Here is a 24268-nt window from a genome sequence, read left to right as displayed (position 1 = left end):
CTGCTTGAAAATGCTTCTGCTGGAGAAATCCCTTTAACCTCTGCAAGAGACGTCCTCCGGGGAGTCTCATAAACCGAGATCCCTGAGCTCTGATAAGGCTCCGACTTCCAAAACTGTCAGGAAGCGAGCCTCGACCCCTCGAGCAAGGGTCCCTCAGAAAAAGAGAGCTTCCCCAGCAAGGTTTTTACCCTCAGTGCTCTACTCATCCAGGGTGAGCACTTATGAGGCACCGGGCTCCTTCGACACCGTCCCTCAGTGGACCCTTGCTGAGTCCCAATGCACAACACTGGAGTTGAGATGTCTAGTCTCCTCCACGGCACCGACTACCCCGGTGCAGAGCGCGGCACAGGCAGTGGCACTGAGATCAATGCTGCCGCCACTGGCACTGACCCAAGACTTGCTGCCGCCTAACAAGCCGAATCCAGCGCTCCAATGCTCGATTGCAACTGCAAGGTGGGACCAGCACAACTCCTGCGTCCTGCTGACATAGCAGTTTCTTCAGCACCGCAGTCACCACTGCTTGGCACCGAACACTCCCCGAGCTACATAGCACGGTACCATCCTTCATCTCTTGCACCACTCTCCATGCAAAGTGGTGAGGAAGGAGATGTGCAGGACAACTGCTTCGCCTCTCAACGTTCATCTCCATCACAGATGAGACCTACATGGAATGCTGTGAAGCCTAAGCCTCATCCCTCCGAGCATTCACAGCCCTGGTATGCGCAGCACTGATCTTACTCGTTACCACCTTACCCCATGCAGTGGCCACAGTGGGGTCCTTGGCCCACATACCAGAACCCCTATTCTGGTCCCCCTTCCTCAGCAACAAGAGGTTCCAGAGTACACCCATCATTACCACATAGAGAAACCTCTGACCCCCCTGAGACGAGATAGAAGAGGAAGAGATACTATCACAGGCAGACCTGGATGATTCACCACCTGCCCCACACTCATCTTCTGCACCAGACGAAGTGGTGACACCGTCCACCCCTACGACACCAGATGACTTCAAACAGTTCCAAGAACTCTTCAGAAGAGTAGCAAACAGCCAAGAAATTGCCTTACATGAAGTGCAGGAGAAACAACATAAGTTGTTAAAAATCTTACAACCGGCATCATCGACCAAGATTGCCCTCCCCATGGATGAGGCTATAATAGAGCCTGTGAAAGTAGTATGGCAAACACTGGCATTGGCACCACCCACCAACAAAAGGGCTGACAGAAAATACTTCATTCCAGCCAAAGGCATGGAATTTTTGTTTTCACATCCTCAAGCCTGTTCTCTAGTAGTAGACGCTTCCAATCAGCACAGGAAACAGCCTCATATCTGCTCCTCAGTGCAAGATAAAGAACACAAGAGATGGACTTCTTTGGGCGGAAAGTTTACTCGTCACCCACTCTTTTGCTTAGAGTTGCCAACGATTCTGCTCTACTAGCAAATTACAACTACTCTAACTATAGTAAAATAAAAGAGCTCATGGAGGACCTCCCCGAGCATAAATGTCCTCAACTCAACGCCATTATCAACAACGGTCAGTTAATAGCCCGCACAGCGCTGCAAGCCTCAATAAATGTAGTGGACACAGCTGCCTGAACAACCGCAACAGCTGTGGTTATGAGAAGAACAGCATGGTTGCAGGCTTCGGGAATTCCAAAAGAACTACAGCTAAAAGTGGAGAACCTCCCCTTCAATAGAGAGAAATTTTTCTCGTCTCAAACAGATGATGTGCTCCATACCATGAAGGCCACCCATGTGACACTGCATACACTAGGCATATACCCACTGCCTGACAAACGCCCTCAGTTTACACCATACCAGAAGTCATGAGACACCTCGTTTAACCATCAACAACCACGATACTTCACTCAGAACAGATCCAAACAACGGGCTCAGAGACGACGAGCTCCACAGAACCAGGCCTCATCCATCTACAGCTAAGCCACAATTTTGAAGTCTTGGTTGAGGGTATGCACGACCTCCCCACACCTGTAGCGCCAACAGATACCCCATCCCACAATTTTGGTCACTGCCTATGTCCATTTTACCATGCCTGGGCTGCAATAACCACAGATCCATGGGTTTTGGAGATCATACAGTCTTGCGACACCATTCCTTTCACAGCCATCTCCCCTACCCTCCATCCTTCCCTGTCCCTCTTCAGGGCCCCTCTCACAAGCACCTTCTGCAACAGAAAGTAGACCACCTCCTACTGCTGTGTGCTGAAGAACCAGGGAGGGGTTTTTATTCCAAATATTTCCTGACAGAGAAGAAAGGAGGGGGATGGAGACCAATCTTAGATCTCTGAAAACTCAACAGGTTCGTACTCAACCACAGGTTCAAAATGGTCACTCTGGCCACAATAATCCCAGTGCTAGATGCGCGGTACTGGTTTGCAGCCCTCGACCTACAAGATGCATACTTCTGTATTACAATACATCCTGCCCACAGACGGTTCCTGAGGTTCACAGTAGGACCCAACCACTACCAATACAGGTCCTTCCCTTCGGACTGTCCACTGCTCCCCCCGTATTCTCAAAAACGCTTGCGGTAGTAGCAGCACATTTATGAAGCAAAGGAATCATAATCTTCCCCTATTTGGACGATTGCCTTCTCAGGGGTGCCAACTGACAAGAAACGGCAGGCATGCTGAAGACCACAATAGACCTGTTTCACCAGCTAGGTCTACAGATAAACTAAAAGAAATCCACCCCGGAACCAACCCAGCGATTGGAGTTTATTGGAGCTGACCTAGACTCCATACAAGCCAAGGCAATGTTGGCAAACCACAGATTCACTACATTGACCCATCTTATTTACACGGTGACCATCAGCCCACAAACTTCAGTGAGGACATGCCTTCAGATTCTGAGACATATGGCAGCTACGACTTTTGTAGCAAAGTATGCCAGACTCCATATGCGCTATCTGCAGCACTGGTTGAGCACAGTCTATGCACCCAGCAAACTCTCTCTCAACAGACGTGTGACACTACCTCCAAGGGTTATCCTTTCCCTACAATGGTGGACACAGCCAGGGAATGTATGCTCCAGGGTTCCCTTTCAACAAGACCCCCCATCAGTGACTATTACAACAGATGCCTCCCTGATAGGTTGGGGTGCCCACTTGGGTAACCACAGTGTACAAGGCAAGTGGTCTGTGACAGAAACCCGACTACATATCAATCTCCTGGAACTCCGCATGGTACACAATGCATGCCGACACTTCCTCCCACTCATACGCGAAACCTCAATCTCTATTCTCTCCGACAATGTGGCGTGCATGTTTTACATCAATCGCCAAGGAGGAGCCAGGTCTTACTTGCTATGCGTAGAAGCCATGAATTTATGGAACTCCTCATCCGCAACAATATAAACATTGCAGCATCATTCCTACCAGGGTGCCCAAACACTGCAGCTGACCACCTCAGCAAGCACTTCTCACAGGAACATGAGTGGGAAATCCACGACAGTGTTCTCGACACAATATTCCAAAAATGGGGTCACCCAGTAATTGACCTTTTCGCCTCAGCGACAAATCACAAATGTCCACTATTTTGCTCTAGGGCAGGCCTGGCACTGATAGGACAGATTCTTCTGCTGGGCTAAGAGTATAGTTGGATAGATTAACAATATTGCTGGGTGGGTTAAGGGAACCACTGTTGTGGCCCCTTGTGGCATGTAGTAGTTTAGATAGTTTAGTGTCCTTTTTCTTTTGTAGAGAAGCAAAGTGTGTGTTGTAAATGGCTTGTCTAGTTTTTGTAAAGTCCAGCCATGAGGAAGTTTGTGTGGAAGGTTGTTTTTTTATGAGGGTATCCAGTTTTGAGAGCTCATTCTTAATCTCTCCCTGTGTGCTGTAGAGGATGTTGATCAGGTGGTTCCGCAGTTTCTTTGAGAATGTGCGGCACAAGCTGTCAGCATAGTCTGTGTGGTATGTAGACTGTAATGGATTTTTTTACCTTCAGTCCTTTTGGTATGATGTCCATCTGTTTGCATTTGGAGAGTGGGGAAAACTCAGAATGAAGACAAGCAGCTCACACTGCACAGAAAACATTTACAAATGAGAAGTAGTTTAAAAGTAATTATCCTCAGACGTTAGCTGTAGACTAATCTGCACAGACTGGTCTGAAAACAATCTGGTCTAATTTTGTTCATCCATTAAGTAGATAAATCTACTTAGGGTTCCCCAAGTCAATGGATGACAACCTGCCAATTAAAAGTAATTTCCAACAAGAACTGCCTTCAGGACAGAAGGTCTCAATGCAAGGTTTCTTTACAGCTGTATCCATATGTAGACAATATTTATTATTATCACAACATCCATACAGTAATGGGGAAGATCAAAGTCAAACCCAGATACTGATAAGTGTCCTCTGCTTTATATAGTTTTTAAAACCTACAATTAATTTAGATTTTATGGCTTGAAGAGGCAAAAGCATTGCATATTTAGAAATTGCATGTGGCAAAGTATCTTGTTCACCTCAGCAGGCTCAGTTCTTTTTAGCCTTGGAGACACAGCTTTGGGCAAGACAGTCCTTCTAGCTGGTACAAGGTCAGGCTATACCTTTCCTCAATCAGTCCCTTGTGTCTGTTTTCCTTTCCCTTCTGGGGAGGGAATGCAGCCTCCCTTCCTGGAAAGGTTCGGTGTCTTGCTGCACCCAGCCTACTGGCAGCTTCCCTGCTTTCCTCACTCCCCCCCATTTCCTAACAGGGGAGGGTTTTAAAAGGGCTCAAGCAGTTGGAGTCAGCTGAACCCAACTGGTTCTCTAGCAGCCACTTTTCATCTGAACCTTATTAACCTGTGGTCACCTCTCCTCAGTGGATAGGGAGGGGCCTTTTAACATTCTGGGGTGGATTCCCCCCCCCCCACTTTGTAGCTGTTTGTCCTGGGTTTACCACATTACTTATTGAGTGCTGTTTAAATCCTAAATTGTGAACTGTGTGAGGCAGGAACTGTCCTTGTGTTGTTTGTATAATGTATAATGCGTAGTACAAGAGAAGTGTAATCCCTGTTTGGGGTCCTTAGGTATACTAGAATATAAAGTGTTCATCTTCGGATCTTGCATTTGCTCCAATCCCTCAGTCAGAGACAAACACCTACAAGATCTCTATCAAGCGTTCTTACAACTACAATACCCACCTGATAAAGTGAAGAAACAGATTGACAGAGCCAAAAGAGTACCCAGAAGTTACCTACTACAGGACAGGCCCAACAAAGAAAATAACAGAACGCCACTAGCCATCACCTTCAGCCCCCAACCAAAACCTCTCCAACGCATCATCAAGGATCTACAACCTATCCTGAAGGACAACCCATCACTCTCACTTGGGATCTTGGGAGACAGGCCAGTCCTTGCTTACAGACAGCCCCCCAACCTGAAGCAAATAGCAACCGCACACCACACAACAAAAACACTAACCCAGGAACCTATCCTTGCAACACAGCCCGTTGCCAACTGTGTCCACATATCTATTCAGGGGACACCATCATAGGGCCTAATCACATCAGCCACACTATCAGAGGCTCGTTCACCTGCACATCTACCAATGTGATATATGCCATCACGTGCCAGCAATGCCCCTCTGCCATGTACATTGGTCACACTGGACAGTCTCTACGTAAAAGAATAAATGGACACAGATCAGACGTCAAGAATTATAACATTCAAAAACCAGTCGGAGAACACTTCAGTCTCTTTGGTCACTTGACTACAGACCTAAAAGTGGCAATTCTTCAACAAAAAAACTTCAAAAACAGACTCCCAACAGGAGACAGCTGAATTGGAATTAATTTGCAAACTGGATACAATTAACTTAGGCTTGAATAAAGACTGGGAGGGGATGTGTCATTACACAAAGTAAAACTATTTCCCCATGTTTATTCCCCCCCACTGTTCCTCAGACGTTCTTGTCAACTGCTGGAAATGGCCCACCTTGATTATCACTACAAAAACTCCCCCTCACCCTCCCCCGGTCTCCTGTGCTGGTAATAGCTCACCTTACCTGATCACCCTTGTTACAGTGTGTATGGTAACACCCATTGTTTCATGTTCTCTGTGTATATAAATCTCCCCACTGTATTTTCCACTGAATGCATCCGATGAAGTGAGCTGTAGCTCATGAAAGCTTATGCTCAAATAAATTTGTTAGTCTCTAAGGTGCCACAAGTACTCCTTTTCTTTTTGCGGATACAGACTAACACGGCTGCTACTCTGAAACCACTTTAGAAAGTTCCTTCTTTTGTAGGTGCAGGCAATTTTTTAAAAATTCTATTATTTCTGACAAGTATTGTGCTCTTAACTTTATTAGTTAAATTTGAATAGTTAAACTCTGGCGGTTTTTATACGTAATAAAATAGTACTCAAGTTACTCACCTGAGTTTGTGCCTAGAAGTTTTATTCGATATACATTATTCCAAATTCTTCAGCCACCATGTTGTAACCTCATTTCTGTAATTTTATTTTTTACCACATGAAGCCCTAACATCCTCTTTCTGAGATTGTGGCATTACACCAGGAATGAGTTTGGCCCATTGTGTTGTACACACTAAGCTTGAAGTTGGGTAACTTGTGAATTTATGGCCAAAATTTACATTTCCAACCTTTTATCACTTATCCCACAGAGATGCAACTTTGGCCTTATCTGCTCACAAAAGTCATACTGTTGTAATTATACTTTGTATATAAAGTTTATTTGGCTACATCATACCCAAATTTGATGAAAAACACAATATAGACTAAATCTTTGAAAATATTGAACTCCTTTTACCCCTGAAATTTTTGTATTTGGGAAAAAATCTTTTAATGATTTTCCATTTTGAAGATTGATATTTTTTCAAAGTCAATACAGAATAAAGAAGTAGAAAATAGACTGAATGTTTTAACCACCTCATACTCACCCAGAACCTGTGTAGCACAATGATTTTCCAGTATGTAACCAGTTGTAAAAGTCAGAGAATCATTATACCTGCAGTACTTTTTCATATTTAAAAGGATTGCATTCTGAATGGGTTCTGTGGTTGTACTCGTATTAATTTTAAAGATGGTCCATACATGCAGTTAAGAGGTCCCTATTTCCATAAATTCTACTTTAATTATTAATAATTCATCTGAACATGTTCAACAGAAAAACTTTACTTTTTAGAAATAGAACAAAAGATATCTGGTCTTAATGGTAACTCTATAAACTGTTAGGAGTAGGCATCTTTAAGAAAAAAGGCTAGAATAAGGAAAGGGTATTGCAGGAAAATATTATTCATTTATTTAATGCTATTCATTTATTTAATGTTCATGTTACACTTGGCATAGGATAGTACACAAAAATAGACAGATCATACCCTAAATAGCGTATGGTCTATTCTAAAGGAATTAAATATCTATTATGGGGGGAGAGCTGTTCCCTGGGAAAAAAAAATTCTGAAAGAGCGTTTTAACATGGCATACATAAATCCAGCCTGTGTTGAGGCTAGTCAGTTCTAAGCAAAAATTGCTTAGTTCCTTTACTTTTTCCCAGCCCCCTACCCTTCCTCAATCATCCAGTTTCCTTCCATTAAACTGTTGTATGAAAAATTCCATTTGTTGCCTTTTTTATATTCAGTGCACTAATGTATATGGCAAAGACCGCACTTGATCAGAAATAGTGCTATAGTAATCATTGTGGGATCTTTTAGTATAGTGTTATGTTGCCGAACCTCTAAATTTTGAGGTTGCCTTTGTCAGCCAGTTACACCAAACTCCTATTATAATCAGACCTTTGTGTATTCTGCAGCACTGTGGGACTAAATTGTGTGGCAAGAACTCCTAAATTCCATGGCAATGTTCTTTTTATTCTGGCTTTGTGAAATATCCTCAATTCCCATCTCCATGAGGGTTGTCACCCTCAAACTCACAAACAACTATGACTTACAGTTGAAAACACTAATTTGATGTAAATTTGGCAGTCATTATTTTCAGCAAGGGTTACTTTTGAAGCTTGTGTTTTTCACTGTTTTCTGGGCAGTCCACATCTATGGGTCTCAGCAGTTAAAATGTTGTCCAGGTAGCCTTGCTCAATAGCTCCTTACCTCAGTATGTATCATGGAAATGGTGATCTTGAAGCCAGCTTCAGTATCTCATCTTCTCTGCTCCTGGGGTATTGTCTGTCTATTGTGGTGTTCATCCTGGGAAGCTCAGCTGGACAGTCTACACTTCAGGTTCCACCCAGTCCCTGTCAGCAAGCTAGACTTGACTTGTTTTCCTGCTGCCCTGCTGCTGTGCTCTATAGAAGGGTATGCTGAAATCCAGTTGATTTCCCCAGGTGGGGAAAGATGGAAAACAAGAGAAGGTGCAGGCATGTTTTGGCAGTGCAGGAAGATCGGGGGGAATGTCAGATGAATGGATGCAGGAAACTGACAAATTCCATAGCAAAAAACGTGCTGAATTCTGTGACTGTGGCATCATGAAGTCTGATGGCAAGTCCTGAGGGCAAGTCACACCTCTCTGAACTATTATTTCAGGCTCTTTGCAAACTCAGAAAGTTTGCAAACCCCATTGGTTTTCACCATTGTGTAAGCAACTGTAAGGGGTATAAATGTGATATTTTTAAAAGAGAGACCTAGGGGTTTGGATTACAGTTCTGTGGCAGTGGGTAAATTCTACGACCATAGAATCATGGAATGCATAGGGCCTGATTATATTAAGTTTTCCTAGATTTTTTTTAAAATGAAGTGCATATGCTTCGAATGTACTGGATACTTAATTTCATACAATGTTATCTGGATAATTCTAATCTGATTTTATAATCCCATTTTAGATTGTCCTGTGTTGTTGCAACATTTGCTGTGTTTCTGTCATGCTGTTTTGCAATATTCTCAACTTTCCCCTTGTTTTCTGGGTATATCGATGCATACCTAAGCAGGAAATAAAAACTGAACAGGATTCCTGTTTGGACAGTGATCTATTGACCTCTTTCTGGGTTTTGAATCAGATAACCTTCATACCAGTTTTCAATTGCTTCTCTGTATCAGTTTCTCCCAGATATATTTTGTTAGTCATATTTCAAAGGTAGCAGTAATACTTTTATGGAGTGAAATTGTCAATGTAAATTAGGCAGAAAATTATTGCTTAGTTCTGGACATATAGATTAATTACTTTGGACCCTTTGGAAGTATTATAATATCATGTTGTTTTTAATATTCTGTATTTTTATGCTTTTGTTCCTCACTGGAGGGGCCAAACTCCTGCTGAGTCAGATTTCCAGGTGCTTGAAATTGCTCGGAAACTGGAGATGTATGGCCTTAGATTTCACCTTGCATCTGACCGTGAGGGGTCGAAAATTAACCTGGCTGTTTCACACATGGGCATACTAGTATTCCAGGTAGGTTGGGGAAATGACACCAGATAAGTACATCTTCCTTTTGATTATAATTCCTTAAGTAACTGTCAGTAACTTTAATCTACAAAGCTTTTCTGACTTTTTTTAATAGCTGACCTTAAATCAAAGAACTGTAGGGTCAGAAGGGACCACAAGGGTCAACCTGTCTAACCCTCTGCCAAGATGCAGGATTTGTTGTCTCTAAACCATCCAGGACAGATGGCTATCCAGCCTCCTTTTGAAAACTTCCAGTGAAGGAGCTGCTACAACCACCCTTGGCAGTCTGTTCCCATTGTCCTACTGTTCTTACAGTTAGGAAGTTTTCCCTGAGATTTAATCTAAATCTGCTATGCTGTAGTTTGAACCCATTGCCTCTTGTGCTGCCCTCTGTGGCAAGAGAGAAGAACCTTTCTCCATCTTTTTTATGGCAGCTTTTCAAGTATTTGAAGACGGCTATCATGTCCCCCCTTAATCTCCTCTTTTTCCAAATTAAACATATCCAGTTCCTTCAGCATTTGCTCATATGGCCCTATGCTTTGAGCAGACGGTTGGACTAGATGACCTCCTGAGGTCCCTTCCAACCCTGATATTCTATGATTCTATGGGTGCTCCACTGTAGGTGTGTCTACTTCCCTGTGCTGCTGATTAGAGAACTTTGGTAGCTGTGTCTATTGGTCCCGCACATGCATTGTCTCTCCTCATGCCGCACCACCAGGCTAGACACAGTGTGTGGGCATTTACAAACTCAATGACTTTACTGACAAACTGCTCAAGGGACACCGGCAATCATAGAATCATAGAATATCAGGGTTGGAAGGGACCTCAGGAGGTCATCTAGTCCAACCCCCTGCTCAAAGCAGGACCAATCCCCAATTTTTGCCCCAGATCCCAAATGGCCCCCTCAAGGATTGAACTCACAATCCTGGGTTTAGCAGGCCAATGCTCAAACCACTGAGCTATCCCTCCCCCCTTTAAAGCCATCATAGAAGAGGGAAAATTAGTAGCAAAAACATCTCTACAATCGGCCCTCAATGCCACCAACACAGCAGCTAGGTCCATCTCCATGGCGATGGTGATGCAATGAGCATCATGGCTCCACTTATCAGGATTCCCGAAAGAGGTGCGGTCTATAGTGGAAGATCTCCCTTTTGAGGGTACGAAGCTCTTCACCAAAAAGACCAACGCCTCCCTTCATATCCTAAAGGATTCCATGGCTATCCTGAGGTTGCAGGTAATCTGTACACTGGAGGAAAAGAGGCACTTTAGTCCCCAATCTCAGCAGAGACCATATGCGGCTCAGTATTAACCTCAGCGCCATTACGAACCACAGAGGAAGAATGGGAAATTCCTGAAGCGCAAACTGTCTGGCCTGTAAACCGCATCCCAACCAACCGCATATAAACACCCCTTTTGACGGGCAGGTCGAGGCGCCACGAGACCACTCGCTACAACTGATGCAACCACCTATGGTTGTATACCCATTTGGCCCATGATCGGCAGTGTTCTGCAGTGCCTGGGAATGCATAACGTCGGACTGATGGGTTTTAGAGATCATCCGATCTGGGTACTCCAGTCACTTCACCTCCATAACTCCTCCACAACCCCTTTCCCCGACCCTATTCAGGGACCCTTCTCACAAGAGTTACTACGACTGGAGATAGATTGCTTCCTCCAGTTAGGGGTCATAGAACCAGTCTCATAGCATCTGAGAGGCAAGGGGTTCTCCCCTCATTACTTCCTAATATCCAAAAGAAAGGGAGGTTGGAGACCCATATTAGATCTCAGAGCTCTCAACAAGTTTGTCAAGGCTCAGAAGTTCAAGATAGGGTACCTTATCAACAATCATTCCAACATTGGAAAAGGGAGACTGGATTCTTCTTCGAGTGCTTGTTCATGTCAATTCCAATCAGGTGTGTGCGCGCACGTGCATGATGGCCGGAAGATTTTTCCCTTAGCAGCATCCATCGGGTTGGCCTCGGCACCCCCTGGAATCGCGCCCTTATGGCGTCTAATATATAGCCCTGCTGACCTGCCACCCCTTCAGTTCGTTCTTACCGCCGGTGACAGTGGCTGGAACTTCCCTTGGCTCTTGCTCAGCAAGTTTTCTTCGTTATTCTGTGTATATAGTTAGTTAGTTGTTAGTAGTACCAGTTTAAAGTTTAGCATAGTATAGTAGTTGGGGGTTTCCCACCAACCACTCTGGCCCCAGCGCCGTGGCATGCCACGGTCCCCAGGATTTAAGAACTGTGCGGCTTGAGCCAAGTGCATGCCTCAGAGTCATCCGCACTCATCGTGTCTTTGGTGCCTGGGGGAGACTCATCAGAAAGATCGTTGCAAGATCTGCTGTGAGTTCTGCCTGAGAATGCTTAAAGAATGGGAACAGCAGCTGAAGGTGATCGTCATGGAGGCAGCCTTGCGCCCCCACTCTGACCCGGGCTCGAGAGACCTGATCCCGACGGCGTCGTCCTCGACGCAGAACGCCCCGGCGCCATCGGCAACTTCGGCACCAAGGAAGGACTCCTCCAGGGACGCTCGGCACCGCCACATCGGTGGGGGGAGGGATAGCTCAGTGGTTTGAGCATTGGCCTGCTAAACCCAGGGTTGTGAGTTCAATCCTTGAGGGGGCCATTTAGGGATTTGGGGCAAAAATTGGGAGTTGGTCCTGCTTTGAGCAGGGGGTTGGACTATATGACCTCCGGAGGTCACTTCCAATCCTGATATTCTATGATTCATTCTGATAGTAGGCACCGCTCCCATTCACCGGTGCCCCAAAAGAAGAAAAAGCCGGATGACCATTCTCCGGCTAAGCCTTGAGAAGTGCAACCCGAGGCGAGCGTCTCCTTCCGGGGCTTTGTCGACTCCTGTCCAGGTAAGGCAGTCGAGTCTGGCCCCACCTCAATCTCCGGCACCTACACAGCAGCTTCAGCTCCCGTCCATGCCGGAAGTGTACCAGGCCACCAGAGATCTCCTCCACCTGACAGCACCATTCTCACCTACCAGGGAGGAACCCTCAACGCCGACAGAGCCCTGTCCTTTGGTGCATTCTAAGGGAAAGGGATATCGAGGCACGCCCCTTCGCCTTGTCCATCGGCACCTGCACACTCCGACAGAGAGCTTTCCTGCTCTCTGAGCTCTCGCCATTTGAAACACCAAGGATCGGCTCCTCCATGGTCTTCAGTGTCTGAGACCTCGGAGTCAGAGCCCGACTCCTATAGCTCCCAAGTAGGAGCAGAAGCCATAGAGTGAGGTCAGGCAGAGACAGAAGGGAGCATCAGGTGTGGCCTCCACAGTGGCAGAACCCACCTCATTGGCCCTTCTGGACTCCCTGGGCTTATCACTAGGGCCAGGGAGGAACCCAGGGTCTACGCTCAGCGGCATCTTTAGTTGCCTCCACCACTTATGTACCACCTTCCGCTGTGCATCCACACCCGGTGCCTACGTTCCCAACACTTTTTCCTCCGGCACTGTCGTCGGCACTGTGCTCGACTTCGACTTTGGCACCGGCCTTCACGACATCGACACACCTGTCTCCCATTCCTGCACCATTGTCAACGTTGACCTCGATACAGGCACCTACGGTCCAGGTGCCGATCTCAGTACCGGGCCCCCCGACCCCAGCAGCTCCTGTGCGTGTGCCGATGCAGCTCCCTCCTGTGAGACTACTGCTGACACTGACTTTAGCTATGACGCCTACGGCCCCAGCACCATTATCTGCACCACCTCCTCCGATGCTGCCCCAGGAATCACGTGACCCCTCTGGGGCAGACGGTAGGGAGCTTCCACCACTGGCACACGCTTCCTCCTCCTCGTTGCCGGATGAAGCGTTGGCAGGGACATCCATAGCCCCTGCGTTAGAGGAGAACAGAGTTTTACAGCAGTTGCTCTGCAGGGCTGCCCAAGGCTTGGGCATCAAGGCCGAGGAGGTGGTTGAGGACATGGATCCCGTGGTGGACATCCTAGCACCCTTGGGGCCCTCACGGGTAGCTTTACCCCTTATAAAGATGGTGGTGGATACCACCAAAACTCTATGGCAGATGCCGGCATCTCTGCCACCCACTGCCAAATGCAATGAGCGCCGGTATTTCGTCCCCTCCAGAGGCTTTGAGCATCTCTACTCTCATCCACCTCCAAACTCATTGGTTGTCGATGCGACTAACCAGCTGGAGAGACAAGGTTTCCAAGATCCTTCCTCAAAGAATAGGGATGCTAAACGTCTGGACCTCGTGGGTAGAAAAATCTACTCCACTGGCAGTCTACAACTCCATATTGCTAACCAGCAGGCCATTGTGAGCAGGTACTCTTATAACACCTGTGCTTCCATGGCTAAGTTCATGGAACTCATCCCTTTGGACTCTCGGTCAGAGTTCACCGCCTTGGTGGAAGAAGGAAAATTAGTCTTCCGCACTTCACTGCAGGCAGCCTTAGATGCTGCAGACGCTGCCACAAGTGTCATGGCGACAGGAGTGGCTATGCGATGGTGGGGGGTTGGTTGCAAGTCTCAGGGTTACCCTATGAAGTCCAACAAACGATTCAGGACCTCCCATTTGAGGGTGAGACTCTGTTTTCAGAGAAGACAGACAAACGACTCCACAGCCTAAAAGATTCCCGAGCCACCCTCAGATCCTTGGGCTTGCATACCACCACCACATAGCACAGACATTTCCTCCACAACCTCCTCAAAGGTTCCAACAGCAGAATCACCAGGACAACTCTAGGAGGAGGAACCGGAGTGGTAGGAGAAGACAACATCCCTCCGCTAATCAAGGCCTGCCCAAACCGCCATCTGGCCCTAAACCGACATTTTGAGGGTGCGATCGAGGACAGCACACCAGACCAGAGACTGGATTCACCCTGCCTTATCTTTTCCTACCCTTTCTACAGTTCGTGGTCCCGTATAACTTTGGACCGCTGGGTGCTTCGCATGGTAGAGAGGGGATACTCCATCCAGTTCTGTGTCCTCCCTCCCTTCCTCCCCCCCTTCCCCATCCCTCTTCAGGGACCCTTCTCACAAGCAACTTCTCATTCAGGAGGTTCAATTGCTCCTAGCGCTAAGGGCTGTGGAGGAGGTTCCACTGGAGCACTGGGACGAGGGTTTCTATTCCCACTATTTCCTAATGCCAAAGGCAGTCTAAGGCCTATCCTGGACCTGCACGACCTCAACAAGTTTATGAGGAAACTCAGGTTTCTCATGGTCTCCTTGACCTCCGTTATCCCTTCATTGAATCCAGCAGACTGGTATGCCACCCTCGACTTGAAGGACGCGTATTTTCACATAGTAATACCGCAAAACAACAATCGGTTCCCATTACCAATTTATGGTCCTCCCTTTCGGCCTGTCAGCGGCACCTCGAGTCTTCACCAAGTGCATGGCAGTCATCGCCGCCTTTCTGCGGAAACATCAGGTACAGGTGTTCCCATACCTCGATGACTGGCTGATCAAAGGCCGATCCAGGGCTCAGGTGGCATTCATCAGAGCCACCTTCGAGAATCTGGGCCTCCTACTGAACGAGGCAAAATCGACTCTATCCCCGGTCCAGAGGATAGAGTTCATAGGAGCGGTTCTGGACTCAACTCAAGTCAGAGTATTCCTCCCGCAGGCGAGATTCCAGGCTCTCGATGCCATGATCCAGGGACTCAGGCAGTTCCCCACCACCACCGTGAGAAATTGTCTCAAACTACTCGGCCACATGGCGGCCTGTACATACATGGTTCAGCACGCCAGACTCAGGCTTCGGCCGCTTCAGTCATGACTTGCGTCAGTGTACAGACCTGCCAGGGACAGCTTGGACAGGATCATGATCCTGCCTTGCCCCATCCTCGACTCGCTCCTGTGGTGGACAGATGCTTAGCAGGTGTGCTCAGGAGTCCCCTTCACTGCCCCACAACCATCCCTGACTGTAGTAACGGATGCGTCAGATTTGGGAGGCGGACTCTTCTGAGGGACCACAGGACTCGGGGCCTCTGGTCACAGACAGATCTCTGTCTTCGTATCAATGTCAGGGAGCTCAGGGCGTATGCCTAGCATGTCAGTCATTCTGCCCGTATCTAGCAGGTCGATGTGTATCAGTCATGATGGACAATACAACCGCGATGTTCTACATCAACAAACAGGGGTGCACGCTCCTCTCCCCTGTGCCAGGAAGCCCTCAGGTTATGGGACTTTTGTATAGAGCACTCAGTTGATCGACAGGCGTCGTACCTTCCAGGGGTCAAAAATGAGCTGGCAGACAGCCTCAGCACATCTTTTCACAGCCACGAGTGGTCCCCTCACTCAGACGTAGCATCTTCGCTCTTCCAGAGGTGGGGCTGTCCCCTGATTGACCTCTTCGCCAGGAAGTGTCAGCAGTTCTGCACCTTCAAGAATCTCAGTCCGGGCTCTACAGCGGACGAGTTCCTCCTCCTTCTATACGCCTTCCCACCCATACCGCTCATCCACAAGGTCCTGCTCAAGATCTGCAGAGACCGGGCTCAGGTCATTCTCATAGCACCAGCCTGGCCCCGCCAGCATTGGTACACGTCTCTCCTAGACATAACAGTGGGAGCCCCGATTACCCTGCCATTTTTCCCGGACCTTCTCACGCAGGATCATGGGCGGCTCCAGTGCCCGAAGCTGCAGTCGCTGCATCTCACAGCCTGGAGGCTCCGTGGCTGAATCCATCCAAGCTCTCCTGTTCAGAACAAGTCAGAGAGGTTCTCTTGGGCAGTAGGAAACCCTCCACCCTCCACAGGGCCACATACCTGGACAAGTGGAAGAGATTTTCAGCCTGGTCAGCTCAGCGAGACTTTCCCCCGGTGCTAGCCTCAGTGCCCCAAATTTGGATTAATTTTTCCACCTAAAGCAGGAAGGTCTCCTCTTTGTCTTCTATAAGAGTACGCCTGGCTGCCATCTCGGCTTTCCCCCTGGGGGTACAGGGCTGCTTGGTTTTTGCTAACCCCCTGGTTAGTCGCTTCCTGAAAGGCTTGGGATCTTAACTTGGTCCTCTCTAGGCTCATGGGGCATACCTTTGAGCCTCTAGCAGCATGCTTCCTGCTCTACCTCTTCTACAAGGTCACATTTCTGGTGGCGATAACTTCAGCCTGGAGGGTGTCTGAGCTTAGGGCTCTAACGTCCGAGCCTGCCTACACCGTGTTTTTTAAGGACAAGATTCAGCTCAGACGCATCTGGCCTTCCTCCCGAAGGTGGTATCGCAGTTCCACATCAACCAGGAAATTTTCCTCCTGGTGTTCTACCCCAAGCCTCATGCGAGTAGCATGGAGCAGAGACTCCACACCCTTGACGTCAGCAGAGTACTGGCTTTTTAAGTAGAAAGGACGAAACCGTTCAGGAAGTAGGTACAGCTCTTTGTCGCGGTAGCAGACAGAATGAAGGGCCAGCCTGTTTCGACACAGTGCATTTCATCATGGATTGTGGCCTGCATTACCGAGTGCTATAATCTAACAGGGATCCCAGTGCCCCCAATAACGGTGCACTCTACAAGAGCACAAGCTTCATCAACAGTTTTCCTGGCCCAAGTCCCCACCCAGGAAATTTGCAGGGCGGCGACATGGTCATCGATACACACTTTCGCTACACACTACGCAATTACTAGACAGGCCAGAGTCAGTGGACAGCTCCTACTCCACCTCCTAATTTTGCTTGGGAGTCACCTGACTGGGATCAATATGAACAGCACTCGAAGAAGAAAAAGTGGTTACTCACCTTCTCGTAACTGTTGTTCTTCGAGATGTGTTGTTCATGTCCATTCCAATACCCACCCTTCTACCCCTCTGGCAGAGTAGCCGGCAAGATGAAACTGAAGGGGTGGTGGGTCAGTAGGGCTATATACTAGGCGCCATAAGGGCACGACTCCAGAGGGCGCGCAGACTGATCCGACGGATGCTGCTAAGGGAAAAATCTTCTGGCCATCGTGCACGTGCGCTCGCACCTGATAGGAAGGGACATGAACAACACATCTCAAAGAGCAACAGTTATGAGAAGGTGAGTAACCATTCTTTTTGTCCCTCGATTGCCAGGATGCCTACTTTCACATCTCGATCCTACTAGCTCACAGACCATTTCTCAGGTTCGCTCTGGGACACGACCATTATCAGTACAGAGTCCTCCCCTTTGGGCTGTCATCAGCGCCAAGAATATTTTCCAAAGTTCTCTCAGAGGTAGCTGTTCACTTATGCTTGCAAGGCATAATGGTTTACTCAGAACAGGACATCTGTCTCCTCAGAGCCCCATCTCTGGAAGAGGACATTTACACTACAATACATTTGTTCACACAACTGGGTTTTACAGATCAACACCCAGAAATCAAACCTTACCCCAGTGCAACGCCTGCAATTCATAGGGGCTGACCTAGGGCCCTGTTGGGGGGTATGCTCACCCTGTTCCTCTTTGGAGAATGTAGGGGGATGATCATGGTTGCGATACCACTTTGCTAGCAGTCTACCATACTGTTCTTAGGCTGACAGCAGTAAGGCTCGCAGGTCAGAGGGGAGGGATAGCTCAGTGGTTTGAGCATTGGCCTGCTAAACCCAGGGTCGTGAGTTCAATCCTTGAGGGGGCCGTTTAGGGATCTGGGTCAAAAATTGGGGATTGGTCCTGCTTTGAGCAGGGGGTTGGATTAGATGACCTTCTGAGGTCCCTCCAACCCTGATATTCTAAGATTCTATGACTGACTGCCCTCGGCTTCAGGACTTAAGAGATACCAACCTGACACAGCTTGCGATGTGTCTGCTGATCTCTCTCCCGACCTATCTGCACCTCCTTTCACAGGCTCCTGCTTGGTTCCAGCACCTAGAAAGTTCACGCTTAAAGGAGGTACAGGAGGTTCTGTTTACACAGTACAAAGCCCTCCACACAACGTACTTACTGTCAGAAATGGTCCAGGTTTCAGATTTGATGCATGTCCCAACAAATCTCTCCAGCCTCAGTAACTCTTCCACATATTTTAGTCTATGCTCTGACCCTTAAAAAGTCAGGATTATTCCTAAGCTCTCTTAGGGTCCATCTATCAGCTATTACAGCCTTTTATTGGTGCTGTCACACCCAACCACAAAAAGATTCCTTAAGGGTATCATAAATCTCTTCCCTCAAACTCGATTCCCTACGCTTATGTCGGAGCTAAACCTGGTTAAGAAAGGGCTGATTAGGCCCCCGCTTTGAACCAGTGGCCACCTGTTTGCTTAGATACCTATCAGTGAAAACGGCCTTCCTGATAACAATTACCTCAGCCAGAAGAATAGGAGAGATAGCAGCTCTGATGACGCATCCCCCTTAAACAATATTCTTTCCAGACAAGGTTTTACCCAGGCTGCATCCAAAATGCATCCCTAAGGTAACCTCCCTGTTTCACATGAATCAATCAATTCACTTTCCAATCTTCTACGCCAAGCCTCACCAAGACAATAGGGAGGTTATACTACATTCCCCAGATGTCAGGAGAGCCATGGCCTTCTACCTTGATAGGACAAAGGCCTTCAGGAAGTCCCCTAGACTTTTCACCTCTGTGGTGGAAGGATCCAAGGGCTCAGCAATATCAGCCCAAAGATTCTCTTAAGTCTTAAGAGCATCTTCGCAAGCAGGCTGGCTAACCCAGTGAGGAGGGCTTTAAACTAGGTTCACCGGGAGAAGGAGACCAAAGCCCTGAGGTAAATGGGGAAGTGGGATACCGGGTGGAAGCACAAGCAGCAGAGTGCAAGAGGGGAGGGCTCCTGCCTCATACTGAGAAAGCGAGACAATCAGCAAGTTATCTCAAGTGCCTATACACAAATGCAAGAAGCCTGGGAAACAAGCAGGGAGAACTGGAAGTCCTGGCACAGTCAAGGAATTATGATGTGATTGGAATCACAGAGGCTTGGTGGGATAACTCATATGACTGGAGTACTGTCATGGATGGATATAAACTGTTCAGGAAGGACAGGCAGGGCAGAAAAGGTGGGGGAGTTGCACTGTATGTAAGAGAACAGTATGACTGCTCAGAGCTCCGGTATGAAACTACAGAAAAACCTGAGAGTCTCTGGATTAAGCTTAGAAGTGTGAGCAACAAAGGTGATGTTGTGATGGGAGTCTGCTATAGAGCACCAGACCAGGGGGATGAGGTGGACGAAGCTTTCTTCTGGCAACTAATGGAAGTTACTAGATTGCAGGCCCTGGTTCTCATGGGAGACTTCAATCACCCTGATATCTGCTGGGAGACCAATACAGCAATGCACAAACAATCCAAGTTGTTTTTGGAAAGTGTAGGGGACAATTTCCTGGTGCAAGTGCTGGAGGAACCAACCAGGGGCAGAGCTCTTCTTAACCTGCTGCTCACAAACTGGGAAGAATTAGTAGGGGAAGCAAAAGTGGATGGGAACCTGGGAGGCAGTGACCATGAGATGGTCGAGTTCAGGATCCTGACACAGGGAAGAAAGGAGAGCAGCAGAATACAGACCCTGGACTTCAGAAAAGCAGACTTTGACTCCCTCAGGGAACTGATGGTCAGGATCCCCTGGGAGAATAACATGAGGGGGAAAGGAGTCCAGGAGAGCTGGCTGTATTTTAAAGAATCCTTATTGAGGTCACAGGAACATACCATTCCGATGTGTAGAAAGAATAGTAAATATGGCAGGTGGCCAGCTTGACTTAACAGTGAAATCCTTGCTGATGTTAAACACGAAAAAGAAGCTTACAAGAAGTGGAAGATTGGACAAATGACCAGGGAGGAGTATAAAAATATTGCTCAGGCATGCAGGAGTGAAATCAGGAAGGCCAAATCACACCTGGAGTTGCAGCTAGCAAGAGATGTCAAGAGTAATAAGAAGGGTTTCTTCAGGTATGTTAGCAACAAGAAGAAAGTCAAGGAAAGTATGGTCCCCTTACTGAATGAGGGAGGCAACCTAGTGACAGAGGATGTGGAAAAAGCTAATGTACTCAATGCTTTTTTTGCCTCTGTCTTCACAAACAAGGTCAGCTCCCAGACTACTGCCCTGGGCAGCACAGCATGGGGAGGAGGTCACTAGCCCTCTGTGGGGAACAAAGTGGTTCGGGATTATTTAGAAAAGCTGGATGAGCACAAGTCCATGGGGCCAGGTGCACTGCATCCGAGAGTGCTAACGGAGTTGGTGGATGTGATTGCAAAGCCATTGGCCATTATCTTTGAAAATTCATGGCGATTGGGGGAGGTCCCGGACGACTGGAAAAAGGCTAATGTAGTGCCCATCTTTAAAAAAGGGAAAAAGGTGGATCTGGGGAATTACAAGCCAGTCAACCTAACCTCAGACCCTGGAAAAATCGTGTAGCAGGTTGTCAAGGAATTAATTCTGAAGCACTTAGAGGAGAGGAAAGTGATGAGGAACAGTCAGCACGGATTCACCAAGGGCAAGTCATGCCTGACTAATCTAATTGCCTTCTATGATGAGATAACTGGCTCTGTGGATGAGGGGAAAGCAGTGGATGTGTTATTCCTTGACTTTAGCAAAGCTTGTGACATGGTCTCCCACAGTATTCTTGCCAGCACGTTAAAGAAGTATGGGCTGGATGAATGGACTCTAAGGTGGATAGAAAGCTTGCTAGATTGTCAGGCTCAAAGGGTAGTGATCAATGGCTCCATGTCTAGTTGGCAGTCAGTGTCAAGCGGAGTGCCCCAAGGGTTGATCCTGGGGCTGGTTTGGTTCAATATCTTCATTAATGATCTGGAGGATGGGATTAATTGCACCCTCAGCAAGTTTCCAGATGACACTAAACTGGGAGGAGTGGTAGATACACTGGAGAGGAGGATGGGGAGGGATAGCTCAGTGGTTTGAGCATTGGCCTGTTAAACCCAGGGTTGTGAGTTCAATGCTTGAGGGGGCCATTTAGGGATCCGGGCAAAAATTGGGGATTGGTCCTGCTTTGAGCAGGGGATTGGACTAGATGACCTCCTGAGGTCCCTTCCAACCCTGATATTCTATGATTAAGTGAGTCTTGAATTGCATCAGACAGTGCTACCAAATTCTTAACATGACCTCCTGCCCCGACCACCGATCTGTACACGTTCCACAAGATTGATCTCCTCATCTGTTGCTTTTTTCAAGGATGCCCCATCACAGAGATCTGCAGAGTGGGGACATGGGCATCAGTACACACTTTTGCAGAACGCTAAACAATCACTGGGGACTCCACCTCCGATGCCATCTTCGCCATCACAGTACTGTCATCTGTAACTGACCTGACTCCGAAGTCCCAGCCCTCCAAAAGGGGTACTGCTTGGGAGTCACCTAAAGTGGAGTACGCATCGAGATCCTACTCGAAGAAGAAGTTACTCACCTTGTGCAGTAACGATGGTTCTTCAAGATGTGTCCCTCTGTGGGTGCTCCACAACCTGCTCTCCTCCCTTTTAATTCGGAGTTCTCATTTATGACTCGGCGGTTGAGAAGGCATTGAGGACGATTAGCCTGTGCGCACTGGCTAGACTCATGGCACAGTACAAGGAGAGATCGTGCATGTGCGGGCCCAATGGACACTGCTACTGAAGTTCTCCGATCAGCAGCACAGGGATGTAGACACACCTATGGTGGACCATCCATAGGGGGACACATCTCGAAGAAGCATCGTTACTGCACAAGATGACTAACTTCTACTTCTGAAGATATTGATAGCACCTGAGAAACTCAACCCAGGTGAACAGTTAAATTGGATTTCGTAGAGTTGCCCTTGGGTAGAATGAATAACAGAAAATTTACAAAAAAACAAAAATACCTATCTAAAACTTATATATACCACAAAGTACCTGATATTGTCCTTCAATATCTGCTTGAAGACTATGTTTTCTATTAATCTATGAATGATATTGCAAAGCAGCTAAAGCCTGATCAAAGGAATAAATTGAAAATAGATTTGACTACAATGAATTGTGGGGGCAAGGAGGGACATTTGTTGCTGTTTAAGATACAACTTGACAGTGTAAACATTTCTTGCTAGCCATAAATAATTTTGTTTTTCATTTAGGGTACCACAAAAATCAACACCTTCAACTGGTCTAAAGTCCGTAAATTAAGCTTCAAGAGAAAAAGGTTTCTTATCAAGCTCCACCCAGAAGTCCATGTAAGTCTAGTCATACCTATAGCCATGGCACTGTTTGAAAGAAGTCTTCTAAATGTTAGTAGAAATGCTTAAGTCTATAATTTTGTAAAGCAAGTGGATGTATCCTTTTGTAAAGCAAGTGGATTTTATCGTAAAGGATACTTTTTGGCTTCATCCTTCAGTTATTGTAGTAAAGGTCTCCCCCCACCTCCTTAATATCCCTACTTTTCTCTTTTAAGGTTTTCCACTTCCTGTATCTGTCTTGGCCCTCATTAGACATAAGCAAGTGTATTTTAAAATATCAAATAGTAACAAGAGTTATGAGTAAATTATTCAGTATGTAATTCCTGTGTATTTTCTTTTTAATAGGAGTGTTGCTTATAGTACTTTTGCTTCAGATGTAAATTTGCCTACAGCTAAAACTAGTGTTTTGGGGCCTTGTGCTCCCTTTGCTGCATGGTGGGGAGAGAAACAGAAGTTTACAAAAGAGGTCTGTTTGGATTGGGTGATGAGGATGAGAGACTGTTAGGCAGGCCTACCACCAACTGTGAAGTGCTGGCCAATCCTGTTTACAGTGACATGTGTTGTCAAATATGCAAGACTGAAGAAGGCATGGCCAGCCATAAGGGGTCAGAATTTCTGAGCAGACACTCTATACACCATGAGCCCAGAACTTTGGAGCTCAATTATGGGGCAAATTGCCACTTGGGAGCTAATGCTGCTTGTTTCAGCTTGCTGCTAGTTTTTTTCTGTGGCTTTAATGTACTTCTGAGTGTTATGTAGTATGTAGTTGTGGCAGCTGTGTGAGTCATGCCGCCCATTGCTGGAGTTAAGGGTATGAGAGGTTCATAAAAGAGCAGGCACTCCTGCAGCAGATGTTTGGAGATCTGTAGGGTTTGGGGCCAGAATTTGCTTCAGATTCCTGGGCTCCACATGGTTGCCAGATTACAGACTGCACCTGCACGCCATTGCTAATCACATATGAAAGGGGAGAATGTGGCATGTTTACCCCAATTTACAGCCCCCTAAATTTTTGCAGTAAACTTTTTTCTTCTGTAGGTTTTTCATGGAAGGGAATGAACAGAAATATCCAAAACTGGAGACATGGTAGTAATGGGAGACTTTAACTACCCAGACATCTGTTTGAAAAGTAGTATGACAAAATACATTTCCAAAAAATTCTTGGAACGTATTAGGGACAAATTCGTGTTTTAGAAAGTGGAGGAAGTAACCAGGGAAACAGTCATTTGAGACTTGATTCTGATCAACACGAAGGAATTAGTAGTGAATCTGAAAGTGGAAGACAGTATGGGTGAAAATGGTCATGAAATAATAGATTTCATGATCCTAAGAAAAGGAAGGAGTGAGAGCAGCAGAATAAGGACAATGGACTTCAAAAAAGCAGACTTTAACAAACTCAGAACTGGGAAGAAAATCTAAGGGATAAAGGAGTTCAGGATAGCTGGCAGTTTCTTAAGGAGACAATATTGAACTTACAACTGCAAACTATCCTGATGCAAAGGAAAGATAGGAAGACTACTAAGAGGCCAATATGGCTCTATCAGGAGCTCTTTAATGACCTGAAGGTCAAAAAGGAAACCTATAAAAAGTGAAAACATGGACAAATCGCTAAGGAGGAGCACCAAAGAATAACATGAACAAAATCAGGGACAAAATCAGAAAGACTTAGGCACAAAATGAGTTATACTTAGAAAGGAACATAAAAACGAATAAGAAGAGGTTCTTTAAACACATTAGAAGCAAGGGAAAGACTAAGGAAAGTGTAGGCCCTCTACTTAGTGGGGAAGGAGAGCTAATAACTGATGGCATCAATAAGGCTGAGTTGTTTAATACGTCTTTTGCTTCAGTCTTCACTAAAAAGGTTAA

General features: G+C 46.8%; 1 protein-coding gene across 2 annotated transcripts in view; it reads left to right on the top strand.

Moving 5' to 3' along the window:
• FARP2 (FERM, ARH/RhoGEF and pleckstrin domain protein 2) overlaps nucleotides 1-24268 on the top strand; it is a 211642-nt gene that overhangs the window by 93740 nt on the left and 93634 nt on the right. For both annotated transcript variants that reach the window (XM_084638831.1, XM_084638832.1), the window contains exons 8-9: nucleotides 9204-9351; nucleotides 22307-22402. In XM_084638831.1, the coding sequence (XP_084494957.1) occupies nucleotides 9204-9351; nucleotides 22307-22402 (244 nt within the window). The remainder of the gene's footprint in view (nucleotides 1-9203; nucleotides 9352-22306; nucleotides 22403-24268) is intronic.

This window comes from Lepidochelys olivacea (genome assembly GCF_965140295.1).
Source record: "Lepidochelys olivacea isolate rLepOli2 genome assembly, chromosome: 9".
Lineage (NCBI taxonomy): Eukaryota > Metazoa > Chordata > Testudines > Cheloniidae > Lepidochelys > Lepidochelys olivacea.
This window is presented reverse-complemented; position numbering and strand designations above follow the sequence as displayed.